The sequence below is a fragment of the Canis lupus genome, chromosome 9, assembly GCF_048164855.1.
Source record: "Canis lupus baileyi chromosome 9, mCanLup2.hap1, whole genome shotgun sequence".
Classification (NCBI taxonomy): domain Eukaryota; kingdom Metazoa; phylum Chordata; class Mammalia; order Carnivora; family Canidae; genus Canis; species Canis lupus.
The window spans coordinates 11,541,667-11,556,974 of NC_132846.1; the positions used below are offsets into that span (position 1 = coordinate 11,541,667).

At 35.7% G+C, this 15,308-nt stretch overlaps 1 protein-coding gene across 7 annotated transcripts in view; it reads left to right on the forward strand.

The window, feature by feature from the left end:
* The window catches only part of SCFD1 (sec1 family domain containing 1), a 107,546-nt gene extending 92,664 nt beyond the window's left edge, over nucleotides 1-14,882 (forward strand). For all 7 annotated transcript variants that reach the window (XM_072838118.1, XM_072838115.1, XM_072838116.1 and 4 more), the window contains 2 exons: nucleotides 9,372-9,440; nucleotides 14,664-14,882. In XM_072838118.1, coding sequence (XP_072694219.1) covers nucleotides 9,372-9,440; nucleotides 14,664-14,687 — 93 coding nt within the window. In that variant the 3' untranslated portion in view covers nucleotides 14,688-14,882. The remainder of the gene's footprint in view (nucleotides 1-9,371; nucleotides 9,441-14,663) is intronic.
* The last annotated feature ends 426 nt before the right edge of the window (nucleotides 14,883-15,308 follow it).

The following is a 15,308-nucleotide window of genomic DNA, read 5'->3' on the forward strand; positions in this document are numbered from 1 at the left end:
CAGAGTCATGAGATGGAGCACAACTTCGGGCACCATACTGGGCATGGAGCCTGCTTAAGATTCTCTCTCTCCCTCTCTCTCCCCCTTCTCCTCTCTCTCTCTCTCTCAAAAAAGTAAAATAAATGTTCAGAGTCCTCAAATAAGCTCCTCTTCCAAAAAGTCTCCCTTGTTGAAAGGATTTACAGAACCCTTTACATGAATAATAAGCACTTTTCTCCTATCCCGTTACTTAAATCAGCAACATACTTCTAACACACTTGGAATGTCGCTTTTTTAGCAAGAAGGAGATAGCAGATTAGAAGTAGAGTGCTATTCAAAGCTGACAGCAGCAGGGAGTGACAGACAATTAAGCAAAAGAATATTAAGTAAAGAGTGTAACTTGAAGAGCAAAACAACATTTAAAAGGTAGGGGCAACAGAATTATCAGTTGTGTGACATTTTGTAATCTTCATTTATTCAGTAAACATTAAATAATGATCATTCCTTATGTCCTATGTTATGTAAGGCTTTAAAAAGGTTGAGATTTTGGTACAGCAGGAGATTTAAAAGAAAAGACAAATGTAACAGAGCTTCAAAACTATCAGGCACAACTGGGATCCTACGTTAGTTACATAAGACATACTTCATCTTCAGAGTGTGAACCACCGAGATCTGTATAAGATGCCACAGTCTTCAGGGAGCATCCATCTTGAACAAGAAAGTGTCTTTTATATCTCTCTTTGGTCATACAGCCAGAACCAGGCTGCATGACCAGTTCAAAAGCAGAAACCAAGGGAACATAACAGGAACCAGGTACAAACCATCAGTCTACAATTTCTATAAATGGGTACTGACAGGTGCAAGTTGTCTCCTGGTCTCTCTATGAGCCTTGCATGGGACTGTATTAATCACTAGTTGATCTGTTTTGTTCAGGTTTGTCAAAGGGTCAAAAATATGACTGTTCTAGGTGTTCTCTGGGATAAACACAGGGCTGCAACAGATCAGCTGAAATTACTCCTGTACTTCTACATTCCACATACCCCCCCACCATCTTGGTTCAGCTTTCTTAATTCCACTCATCAACATTCTTTTTTCTGCTTTTTTGTAAATATTTGTACAACAGAAACACAAAAAGGATAAACCCAAAATATTAGTCATTTGTATAGTGGCTGAGATGCAGGCATAATTTTGAAGGAACATTGTAGTCTACCAAATATTCTACTGCAAACCTGTTTTTAATCATATATAAGCTTGACAACTTAAGTCTTTCTACTATAGAAATTTTAATTTTGTGAAATGTGTTAATAAGTTGGTTCTTGTAACATAATTATTAAGTCTAGTTTTTTTTTTCATTAATCACTTTTATCAGAAGAATATCAGATTATCACTGAGAGATGAGTAAGGCCTGTATCTTTTACTTAGTTTCAGTTTACGATTTTTTTTCCTGTTATTATCCTTTAAAGCCCAAAAAAAACGGTGTGTCAGTAGTAGGGCACATGATACTATGACTAGTCAGGCACGCAACAGATATTTTAAGTTCTTATATCCAGATGCCGTTCCTTTTTTTTTTTTTTTTTTTTTTTTTTATTTATGATAGTCACAGAGAGAGAGAGAGGCGCGGAGACATAGGCAGAGGGAGAAGCAGGCTCCATGCACCGGGAGCCCGACGTGGGATTCGATCCCGGGTCTCTAGGATCGCGCCCTGGGCCAAAGGCAGGCACCAAACCGCTGCACCACCCAGGGATCCCCCAGATACCGTTCTTAATAGATCATCATTTAGGTTAACAGTTATGCAGTGGTCTTTGGTTTTGTTGCTGAACAAATTTTCTTATATACATTTTGGTGGCAGTTGTATCCTAATTTTGCCTCCCCCGAGGGGTCTTACAGAATATATAAAACCTGTAAAATGAGAACCTGTCAGAGAAAAAAGAGGGATTAGAATTATTCTTAAGTGTTTATCCCCTAGATGTTATTAGCATCATCAGGACATACAATATGGGTAATTGCAGATTTAATCTTTCTTTAAAATCCTGGAACCCATCTTGGACCTTCAGCTTCAAATAGAGGCAATTTCTACAGGCCTTGGGCATGTCTAAATATAGCTCAGAGTATTACTTCTTTGCTCTTGGCCTCTTACAAGGTACAGAGATAATGTTACCTTTTCATTATGCACTTACTGGCTCCTTTTCAGAGTCAAGATTTCCTCCTTTCATTTGTTGGTCATTTTTACCCAGAATTCGGCCCCTGGTTTAGAAGATTTACTGTCAGATTCAGCAAGTTGCCTGATCCATAGAGCTAGCAGCAGTCTGAGAGTGGCCAGTGCTTTCTCCTTTGTCCATTCCCAGAGATAGGAAGTAAGGCTAAGTTAGTGTGACCATACATATAGGACGGTCTGGTCTACCTATTAATCCCAGTTTAGACAGGCAGAAAGTAGAAACAGCCCTTTGCATCATTCCTCAGACAGATTTAGAGGTAGTGTCTTGGTGTCTGTTTGCATATCCCTGAACACATAGAGAAACATTTTTAGAAATGCAGAATAAATTTTTGTTAGTTCCTGTGTTATTATCCCTTTTCATCTCTTCCTTATTTTCTCTGCTGAATCTCAACAATCTATCCACTTTTAATTATCCTCTTTAATTGTATCACTTATATTTTAACACACGTTCCATCCTACAAAGCCACTGTGTCTCAGAAAGACCAGCCCAGTTTAGAAAAAAGATGTTTCAAATGTCTGTTACAGTTTGCAGTCAGTCTCCTACTTTGTGTATGTTAAGGTATCTGAGTCTGTTGTATACAATGTTTCATAACCCGCTTGTTGAACTGGCACTTGCAGCAAAACTTTGTCAAGTGGTAATATAAGAAGGGAGTCCACGTTGAAACAGTTTCTGCTGAGGCTTCTAATAGAATATTAAAGATGTTTGTTCCAATAATCAGGTCTACAAATCCAAATCCAAAATGATTGTCTATTCTGGATGAAACCTGTTGCTGTCAACTAGAAACCTTAAGTAATAAGCTAGTGTTATTCTGTATGTTTCCATTTCTCTTAGGTATATACCTAGGAGTGGAATTCCAGAGTCGTCATAATTTTTATTATTAACTGAGGAACTGCTAGTCTGTTTTCCAAAGTGACCGTACCATTCTGCATTCATACAAGCAGTGTATGAAGACTTTGATTTCTCCACATCATCACCAACACTTGTTACTGGGCTTTTTGATTCTGATTATCCTGGTGGGAGTGAGGTGGTATCTCGCTGTGGTTTTGATTTTCATTCCCCTGGTGAATTAGGATGTGAAGCATATTCATGTGCTTTTTGGCCATTTGTATATCTTTGGAGAAATGTCTACTAAGATCCTTGCCCATTTTTATAGTTGAGTTATTTTGCCTTTTTATTATGGAGTTTTAAGAGTATGTAATCTAGAAGGAAGTCCCTTATCAAATATGTGATTTGCAGAAATTTTCTCCCATTGTTTAGGTTGTCTTTGTATTTTCTAAATGGTGTTTTTTAAAGTGCAAGAGTTCTTTTTATTTTGATGAAATCCAATATATGTTTTCTTTTGTTGCTCATGCTTTTGTTGTCATATCTAGGAATCCCAAATCCAAATTTGACAAAGTCAAACCCAAGGTCGGAAGATTTACCCCTATGTTTGCTTCTAAAAGAAAAGCATTTTTACTCTAAAATGTAGGTCTTTGATCCGTTTTTAGTTAATTTGTCATGTAGTATGAAATAAAGCCCAGCTTCACTCTTTTGTATATGGCTGTCCACATTATCCCTGCATCATTTATTGAAAAGACCATTTTTCCTCTATTGAATGGTCTTGGTGGCCTTGTTGAAAATAAGCTGACCATATATGTATATAAGTTTATTTCAGGACTCTCAGTTCTTTTCTTTTTCAAGATTGTTTTTCTGGGTGTTTTGCACTTCCATAGGAATACTTGTCAATTTAGTTGGGATTCTAGCAGGAATTGCATTGACTCTATACATCAGTTTAGAGACTATTTTCATCTTAATAATGTTATGTCTTGTGCTTGGGTGGCTCAGTGGTTGAGCATCTGCCTTCAGCTCAGGGCGTGATCCTGGGATCCAAGATCAAGTACCACGTTGGGCTCCCTGCAAGGAGCCTGCTTCTCCCTCTGCCTGTGTCTCTGCCTCTCTCTCTCTCAGTCTGTCTCTCTCATGAATTAATAAATAAATCTTTAAAAAATAATAATGTCATGTCTTCTGATCCATGACATGGGATTCTATTCTGTTTGTGTGGACCTTCTTTAATTGCTTTCAACAGTTTTTTGTTGTTGTTGTTGTTGTTGTTTCATTGTTTCTGTTGGTTTTTGCTGTTTTCAGAGCATAAGCTTTTACACTTCTTTTATTAAATTTATTTCTATATATTTTTATGCTATTATGAATGGAATTGTTTTTATTTTATTTTGGGATTGCTCATTTCAGTCCAATAAAAAATTATTTTTATGTATAATCTTGTATCCTGCAGCCCTCTTGAACTAATTTATTGGTTCTAAGGTATTTTAGTGAATTTTTAGGATTTTCTGTATAGGAGATCATGTTATATGTGAATAGAATTACTTTAAATTCTTCCTTAAACTATCTGGGATGTTTTTCCTTTTTCTTTTTTCTTTTTCTTTTTGCCTAACCACCTGGCTAACACCTCCAGTGCACTGTTGAATTGAATAGACTTCTTTTTCTTCTTCCTGAGTCAAAATATCCAGTCTTTCATTACTTGGTATAATAACAGGTACGAGTTTTTCATAGGTCACCTTTATGCCATTAAAACCCCTTATCAGTACAACCTTATAGTATGAAACAAAACTTAGGACTGTACCTACAAGAATGGAGAATAATCTAGCGTGGCCTTTAATTTACACTGGTTCACATTCAGCAAATGCCAGTTTTGTTAGGAAGGCAAAGAAAATAATACAGTAATTTAACCCATAATGTAACTGCTATTTGATATGTCAGCAATGCATTTGATGAAATTAATTTTAAGAAAACATTCAATAAGACAAGTATGCCTGTTTCTGCTACTTTTATTCAATATAGTATTAGAAGTTCTAGCCAGAGCAGTTACACAAGAATAAGAAATAAAAGGCATCCAAATTTGAAAAGAAAAGTAAAACTCATGTCACTATTAGCAGATGGCATATAGAAAAAAAAAAAAACTGTCAGAACTAATAAATTCAGTAAAGTTGCAGGATACAAAAATCAGTGCCCAAAAATCTGTTGCATTTCTATACACTAATAACAAACTATCAGATAAATCAAGAAAATAGTCCCATTTACAATCACATTTTAAAAAATTAAATACTGAGGAATAAATTTAACAAAGAAACTGAAAGACTTTATTGGAAACTATAAGCCATTGATGAAAGAAATTGAAGACACAAAGAGATATGTTAGGTTCATGGATCAAAAAAACCCTCAAAGCAGTCCACAGGTTCATTTTAATCCCTGTCAAAATTCCAATGGCATTTTTTCACAGAACTAGAACAATCCTAAATTTGTATGGAGGCACAAAAGACCATTAATAACCAAAGCAATCTTGAGAAAGAACAAAGCTGGAGGCATCACGTGCTCTCATTTCAAACTGTATTACAAAGCTATGGTAATTAGAACAGTATGGTGCTGGCATAAAAATAATCACATAGATCAATGGAAGAGAATTGAGAACTCAGAAATAAACCCATGCAATATATGATATATTAATTTACAACAAAGATGTCAAGAATGTACAATGGAAAAAGGACAGTCTCTTCAATAAACAGTACTGGAAAAACTACACAGCCACATGTGAAAGAATAAAACCAACCTCTATTTCACACTATACATAAAAATTAGTTCAAAATGAATTAAGGAAAAAAAATAAAAAAAAACAAAATGAATTAAGGAATTGAACATAAGACCTGAAATCATAAAACTCCTAGAAGAAAACAAGCCGTAAACTTGACGGACATAGATCTTGGCAGTGATTTTTTTTTAATCTGACTCCAAAAGCCAAAGCAACAAAAGCAAAAATAAATCAGACTACATCCTGGTAAAAAGCTTCTCCACAGCAATGGAAATGTCAACAAAGGCAGCCTACTGAGTGGGAAATATATTTGCAAATAATGTATCTGACAAGGGTTAATATCCACAATAGATAGGGAACTTACACAACACCAGAAAATAATAATCAATTAAAAATGGGCAGAGGACCTGAATAGACTTTTTTTCCAAAGAAGACAGAGATGGCCAACAAACATGAAAAGATGGCTCAACACCATTCATCATCAGTGAAAGTCAAAATCATAATGAAATTCACCTCACACCTGTTATAATGGCTGTTATCCAAAAAAACAAGTGTGGCAACAAGGTAGAGAAAGGGGAACTCTCATGTGCTGTTGACGGGAATGTAAATTGGTGCAGCCACTATGGGAAACAGTATGCAGATTCCTCAAAAAAGTAAAAATAGAACTACTGTCCAGCAATTCCACTTCTGAGTATTTATACAAAGAAAACAAAAACACTAACTGGAAAAGACATTTGTACCCTCATAGACATTGCAGCACTGTTTACAGTAGCCAAGATATGGAAGCAACCTATGTATCCATTGATAGATGAATGGTAAAGAAATTGTGTGTGCATGCATTATCCTACGACAAGAGAAACACAAAACCCATATCGTTCTCTTATGTGTGGACTCATTTAAAAAAAAAAGCTCATAGGGTGCCTGGGTAGTTCAGTCGGTTAAGCATCCACCTCTTGAGTTTGGCTCAGGTCATGATCTCAGGGTCATAAGATTGAGCCCTGTGTCAGGCTCCACGTGTGGAGTCTGCTTGAGATTCTCTCTCTCCCTCTGCCCCTCCCCTCCTGCTGTTCTCTCTTTCTCTCTCTGAAAATTAACTTAAAAATAAGCTCATAGACATTGAGAACAGATTGCTGGTTGCCAGAGGAAGAAACAGGTGGAGGTCAAAGAGTAAAACAAAACAAAAATGTACTCTTAGTCTAAGCCTCAACTTACAAAAAAAAAAAAAAAGAAAACCGTGATTGATACATAGACATGCTGGCTCCACCACATTAGTGTGTACCTAAAAGATCCAAAGATAAATGACACTCTAGTACCCTCCCATGATGTGCTTCACAAAGGCACATCTCTGAAGAAAGATGCACCTGCCTTACACATGAGATATACTGGGGGAAAGAACTGCATAGACATTGACTTTTTTTTTTTAGATTTGATTTATTCATGAGAGACACAGAGAGAGGCAGAGACACAGGCAGAGGGAGAAGCAGGTTCCATGCAGGGAGCCTGACGTGGGATTCGATCCCAGGTCTCCAGGATCACACCCTGGATTGAAGGCGGCTCTAAACCACTGAGCCACCCAGGCTGCCTGACATTGACCTTTTGAACATACTAGTAGAGCCAGTTGTGAAATGAAACCGGTAGTCAATCCTTTAATCACATAAATAACTATCTTAATTTGTCTAACTTTGAGAGCAGGCATTTACATGTGAAGGTGTATTTATTAAAGCACAAGTATTGTTTAGGAATTTATAATATCTGATTCTCCAATAACATTATCAGACATTTTGAGGTTAGAAGACACATTTCCAAAAGAAATCACAGTTGAGACTCTCAAAGGTATTTTGGAACTCAGTCATTTGCATAGATGCTCTGGACAAATACATAAAGCACACAACAGGCTTTGAATAGCTGTCCCAGTAGCCTTTTGTTTCTTTTTATAGTTGCAGAAATAATATGTACTAATATGCAAAAGCAATTTGGGAGTAAGAGTGTGCTGAACCCAAAAGGACAAAAAAAAAGTTGGTAGTAAGTAACCAAATGTATCGGTAGTTGAACTTGACGCCACCACAGGCTGTTCTCTTGATGGAAGGTGATTGGCTAGAGAATGAACTAGATTTAGTTAATAATTGTTACCTTGAATCCAGTTATTGGTACATTTCACAAAGTTCAGTTTTTGATGGAGGAAGTACCAAGTTTGTGCATAATTAAGAATAAGTTTGCACTGGAATATGGGTAGACTGCAACGTTTAAACTTACAGTACAGGATTCATCTCCACTAGTTTGTTTCAGCCCTGTGCTTATCTCTGGGAGCCTTGAGAGCCATGATGCTGACATGTGAATATCATGTACTAACTAGTAGTGAATAGAGTCTTGTGCTAGGGACCAACATAGATTGGGGGCAACCTGCACTGGCGTGTCAGCACTGTTTAATAGAAAATGAAAATATTGATGATTTGCACCTAATTTCTGTCATGTTTTCTTGCTTCTGGTGTTGAGCCTGGTCCTGTAGCCTGATTTAGGTTACATGATCAGAGAGGTATAAAAGACCCTTCCTTTAGAAAGACTGGGGCTCCCCTGCAATTGGGGCATGTCTATCTTCTCTATAATTTGGTGGTTGACAATTGAAAATAAAATGTGTCCTGTGCTGAGATGGGATCCTGGGAGTTGTGCATAGAATATTTGGACCCTTCTAATGTTTCCCTCTGCTTTCTTTATCCTACTATGCTGTGATCTCTACCTTTACTAATGCCTTGTGTAAGTATAACCTATGTAGCCTCAATAATCCCACTTATATGATCAACCCTGTTATAGTTATTGCACATAACATCTCATTTTTCAAAAATGAAGTGAGGTGTGACTTGTTTTGCTCAGAAATGGCCAGTGAGGACATTTATTCAGGGAACTATTTTTATTCAGCTGATACAAAGCCATATTTCTGTTTCTTGATGAATTACTGTATTTGTTATGGAATAAGCTTTTTACATTAAAGAAGAAATGAATTTTCCTTCAAGTACACAATACATATAATAATTTCAGCATTAAGGACTTAGCAGAATTCTTCAGTAGAAGTTTTGACTGCTGTAATTGGGTTATAGCATTCTGCCAAAATTAGGAATGAAATTCATTCATGAGGGGTCATAAAAATGGATTACAGTATGTTGATATGTAAATACTGTATTGCACAAATGAGACTGCAGTGACAGTTCATGCAACTTATACTATATCCTACTGCTAGCCTAACAAAACTCCAGGAATATTTTCTTCAAATAATATAGATCTTACATTGGAAGAATGTTGGCCTGGGATTTTATAAATAATTGTTGTTCCTGTGAAATGTGGCTGTCATCAGATGCCTTCTCTTTTCAGTATAAATGATACCAGCAGTGTATGTATGTTAATACATTTTTTAAAAATAATTTATGCCTATTTCACCACTTTATTCCATGCAATTTTAGGATAAATATGTGTATACTAAAATTTTATAACCTCCCCCTCAAAAAACCTTTAAGAATAACAAAAAGTCTTATTAGACTTGATCACTTTTCTTGGGAATATTGAGAATATTACTTGTTACTTGTATGAGTTCTCTTCTTTTACAGGGGAAGCAAGGCAAACACATTTTATATGGCTGCAGTGAACTTTTTAATGCTACACAGTTCATAAAACAGGTAAAGTATACCTTGTTAGTTTCTTTTAACATACCATAACTTGCTGTTGTTGTTTGTCAAAAGAGAGCAAGAGAATCATCATATTCATTTGACCCAGCTTGAAGCCAAAAGCCATAGAGCTATAAAAATACAGGTTTTACCATGAAAACTATACAGAAAACTCTGGTAAATAATATTATTTCTATTATTCCAAATCTATGAAAAGGTAAATTCAGAGAATTTAAAATTGGAATAGTGTACTCAAGCAAAATCACCATTTCTTATACGCTGTCCACATTTCTGACTTTACCAACCATATCACACATTGGGCTAAGAAATTAAGTAACTCTGGATGAGGGTAGCGGAATAGTTTTATGCAGTAGATACAATGGAATTACATTCACTTGAACATTAAGGACAGCAGTAGCTGAGATGTACATAGGCTATACATTCTTTTTCTTGAAGGAACTGCTAATGTTCTGTTAATTACATTAACTTTAGCTTTTTTTTTTTCTTTTTTTTCTTTTTTTTTTTTTAAGCTTAACTACTGGGGATGCTCAGTAGTCTCACCAGTAATGTTCACTCACCTCTGCATTGGCTGCCATAAAAATCACAACAGCGTGCTATACTCATTTTCAGCAGCTATTGCTAGCATCATTTTCCAGAACAACTTTCTTATCCTCATTATGTGATTCTTGTATTTCTAACCTTAATGTAGTTGCCCACTGACAGAATACAGAAAAGTTCAGGAAGATACAGTGAACACATGTATACTCCTCATTAACATTTTACTGTATTGCTTTATAAGCAATACTCATTTATCCATTCTTCATTCTATTCATTGCTATAGTTTTATTCATTTCAAAGAAAATTAAAGATATCAGTGCACTTTCCCCTTAATTCTTTATTGCCTAGGGGTTTTAGTTTTTGAGGGTTTTTATTGTTTTGTACTATTTGGAGGTAAAATGACAACAGTGAAATATACAGATCTTAAGTGTATATTCCTAGGTATTGTCAGATGTGTTCACTTGAATAATTCAGCACAAACTCCTATTCAGGGTGTAGAACCATCACACCTCAGAGTTCCTTTATGATCCATGCCCAGGCAGTCCTTGCCCTTAGTTCCTGCCCAAAAACATGCTCTTGATACTTTTCCACCACAGATTATATAATGTTCTAGAATAGGCAAAACTAAATGGAATATTTTTTTCTTGGGTTTACTAGATAATTCTCAATTTAATTGATCTTTTTAATCTACCAGATGTTTATGCTAATTTCTCTATTCATTGATTTCCTTTGTTTTGATTACTTTGGGATCTTATCAAGTTCTTTAGTTTTTCTTTTCTTTTTTTAATTTAAAATCAATTAATTAATATGTATAGTGTATTATTAGTTTCACAGGTAGAGTTTAGTGATTCATCTATTTGCATGTAACACCCAGTGCTATTACATCAAGTGCCCTCCTTAATGCCCATCACCTAGTTTACTTCATCCCCTCCCACAACCGTCAGTTTATTTCCTATAGTTAAGAGTCTCTTATGGTTTGTCTCCCTCTCTGATTGCATCATTTTTTAAATTTTTCCTCCCCTTCCCCTATGTTCATCTGCTTTCTTTCTTAAATTCCACATAAGCATTTAAAGCCATAAAATCAGGGGCACCTGGGTGGCTCAGTAGGTTAAGCACCTGCCTTCAGCTCAGCTCATGATCTTGGAGTCCTTGGATCAAGCTCTTCGTCAGGTTCCCTGCTCAGTGCAGAGCCTGTTTCTCCCTCATCCTCTGCCTCTCCCCCTGCTTGTGCACTTTCTCTCTGAATAAAATTTTTGGAAAAAAAAATAATAAAGCCATAAAATCCAAACCATGTTTTAGCTGCATTTCACAAATGTTAATGTATTTTCATCACCATATTCTATATTTTTAATATACGTGGTGGTTTTATTTTTTTTTAGCCCATGTATAATTTAAAGATTTGTTGTTTTCAAGTATTTGGGGTTTCTAGATATCTTATTATTGATTTCTAATTTAATTACTTTGTGGTCATAGAACATTCTGCACATTATTTACTGTTTCAAAATTGATTTAAATCTCTTTGGGATCCCTGGGTGGCGCAGCGGTTTGGCGCCTGCCTTTGGCCCAGGGCGCGATCCTGGAGACCCAGGATCGAATCCCACGTCGGGCTCCCGGTGCATGGAGCCTGCTTCTCCCTCTGCCTGTGTCTCTGCCTCTCTCTCTCTGTATGACTATCATAAAATAAAATAAAATAAAATAAATAAATAAATAAATAAATAAATAAATAAATAAATAAATCTCTTTTATGGCCCAACATATGGTCTCTTACTAAGCACTCCATGTGCACTTTAAAAAGAATGCATTATGCAGCAGTTGAGGGAAATGTTCTATAAATTTCAGTTTGGTCATGGTAGTTAACAGCATTACCTAAATCCTCTATGTCTTCATTGATTTGTTGCTTTGTGGGTTTTTTGGTCTAAATCTATTTGGTACTAAAAGACTAATAATAAAATCTCCAACTATGTTTGTGAAATTAATGCTTTCCCCCTTTAGTTCTGTCAGGCTCTCCTTTCAGTCCTGTCAATGTCCACTTATTTTTAAGCTCTATTAGGTATACACAGATTTATGATTGCTGTGTCTTCCTGATGAGTGTACCCTTTTATTATGTAATATTCTTCTACTCAGCTGGTAATCCTCTTTCCTTGAAGTCTACTTTATGTGGTATTAAATTAACTACTCTAGTCTTATGGCTTGCAGGTTATAACTTTCCATCTGATTGCTTCAGCTTACCTATGAATTTATATTAAAGGTGTTTATCTTGTAGGTGTCATATAATTGGATTTTTTTTTTTTTTTTTTTTTTTAGAAAACCATTCTGGTAATCTCTGCCTTTTAATTGGTGCCTATTGGTCTGTTAACATCTAATGTAATTATTGGATCTACCATTTTACTGTTTGCTTTCTTAGTTTGAAATAGTTTGGCCATCTTTCTCCTTTCCTACCTTCTTATTATTTAAACACTGTTTTATTTGAGCTGTATCTCTGCATTATCGATTTAGCAGTTGCTATATAGATCACAATATATATATCTTTAACAGTTTATAAGCTAGAATTAATACTGTGCCACTTGCGTTAAATATGGAAACCTTGCAACCATATAGACCCATTCCCTCAGCAATTATTCTGATTGTGATATATTTTACCTCTACATACATCATTAACCCCATAAGACAGTGGACATTCTTATCATTTGTACCTCAGTTATCTGTATCATAAAGAAATCCTTTGTATTTACACAGATAGGATTTCCAGTGTTCTTTATCTCTACCAACTCTAGTAGATTTTGATTTCCATGTGTTGACTGCAAAACTTCTGTTAGCATTCAGTATAAGCTCAGGAGCTAGCAGTGAATTACCTTAATTTCCTTTTATATGAAAATGTATTTCACCTTTATTCTTAAATATTTTGGCTGGATAAAGAATTCTAGATTGACAGTTTTTCAAACTTTAAAGATGTTATTTCACAATCTTATACCTTCCATTATTTCTGATAGGAAGTTAGTAATACTCAGATCAATATAATTTTACATATCATGTTTAATTTTTCTCTGGCTGCTTTCAAGATATCCTCATTATCTTTGGTTTTCAGCAGTTAGGATGTATTTATGTGTGAATTCTTATACATTTATCTTATTTAGGGATCACTGAGCTTCTTGAATCTATCATCAGTTTATATGTTCCAAATTTAGGGAATTTTCAGCTATTCTTTCTTCAAATATTTTTATGTCCAATTTTCTCCTCTCCCTTTGGGACTCCATTCACCTATATGATCAGCATTTTATATTATGCCACACATCTCTGAGTATTCTGTTTGGGATTGGGGGGGGGGTAAGAATTTTTTTTTTAATTTGTTTGTTTACTTATTTAAGTAATCTCTACACCCAGTGTGGGGCTTGAACTCCTGACCTCAAGATCGAGAGTAGCATGCTCTTCCAACTCAGCAAGCCAGGCACCCCTGATTCTGCTCCTTTAGAGTGTCTAATTTAAGTTGTCCTATCTTCAGATTCACGCTTTCCTTTGTTATTTCCCTTCTGCCATTTGAATAATGTTGTATTTACCAGTTCTTGAATATTCATTTGGGTTTTTTTTTTAATATAGTTGTATTCTCTGCTCAAGTGTTCTGTCTTTTCATTGTGAACATAGTCTCCGTGATTTCACTGAGGATAGTTGTCATAACTGCTTTTATACCCTTTTCTATTAATTACAGCCCATAGATCATCCATTTCACCATCTGTCTCCACTGTCTTTCCCCCTAAAGAATGGGTCTGATTTTCCTGCTCCATCATATATTAATTTTAGATTACTGAATGTTTTAGAAACAATGTTTCTTTGGAAGCTGAATTCTGATTCTCTGGAGTGCTGATCTGGGCCTTTAGCAGACACTGACCCTGATGAGACTCAGACCTCCAGGTGTGTCTCACGGGCACGGGCAACAGCCCAGTCTTGCTTCTTAATCTCGCTCATTGTGTGGTTCAGGGTTTCCCCACAGATTTGGTTAAAATTTATACATAGAATATAGGGCTCCCTCACTCTGTCCTTCTTGTTTCTAGGATTTCCTCTCACCTTCAGTGGCTTTAGTTGGCCCCACTGGCTCTCTGGTTCTTCAGGTTGAACTCACCAGTGGGAGCCTCTCCTTCCTAGTGTCTGTTCCTTCCCCACCCACTGGCTGTCAGGTGTTCTCCACTGTCTTCCAGGAGTTGGTTTTTGTATTTTGTTTAAAGTTTATAATTGCAATCCCTGGGAGTATTAGGCCAGTAGAAGTTTACCCAACCTTCCAGAATTGAAGGCCTTTCTTTTTCTTTTTAATGATGTTTTAGAAATATCAAACTAATTAAAATATATGGAGAAGTAAACTGTGAGCATTAAAGCTGCACATGAGATTTTTTTCTTGACATTTACATACTGGGTTAATATTAACTTTATTCTCAGGGTTTTTATTTTCCATTAATTGAATTTCTACCTATGTTGGTGATACTTTTTCTTTAAAGATCTACAAAACTTTAAACATTTGAAGTGGGGGTAAACGTTGAGTGAAAATTTATTCTAGATACATGCAGTGAACGAAATAAGCCTAGATTTTACCATGATTAAAGCATTCGTTTTTAAGGTGTTTACAAATATGTTTGAATGCATAAATTTCTTTTGTGATTAAAATAAAGCCATTCTTATGTTTTGTTTTAGCTGTCACAACTTGGACAAAAGTAACACAGAAGAACCTTAATATGAGAATCTACTTGGATAAATGTAAAAAGAAAAGTCAAAAGAGCCAGATGTTTTCTTCTTCATACCAGTGTCCAAATAGTGAAATTTAGAGTTAATTTTTAAGGAAATTCTATACTTAATATAATGTGTACTAATTAAAAGAATAAAGCAGTTCAGAAATAAATTTTTTAAATTGTACGTTCTCTCTCCTGTTATGTTTGATAACTGAGAAAGTAAGTACTTAGGAAGGCAAGAAAACTCTGCCTGAATATAATGTTAAATTATCAATACGATAACTGATTTATTAAGATTGAAGCCAGTGTAAAGAAATACGCAAATGTTGCTTGACTGGTTCATGAATTTCCTACATACATGCAATTTTTTTTTTCACTTGTATGCATTTTAATTGTAAAATTACCTTCCCATGGTTTTCTGGTCTCTCGTGTTGCCTGTGGACTTTGAGTACTTTTTTTTTTTTTTAAGATTTTATTTATTCATGAGAATTCACAGAGAGGAGAGAGAGAAGCAGGCTCCATGCAGGGAGCCCGACATGGGACTCGATCTGGGTCTCCAGGATCACGCCCTGGGCTGAAGGCGGCGCTAAATCGCTGAGCCACCCGGGCT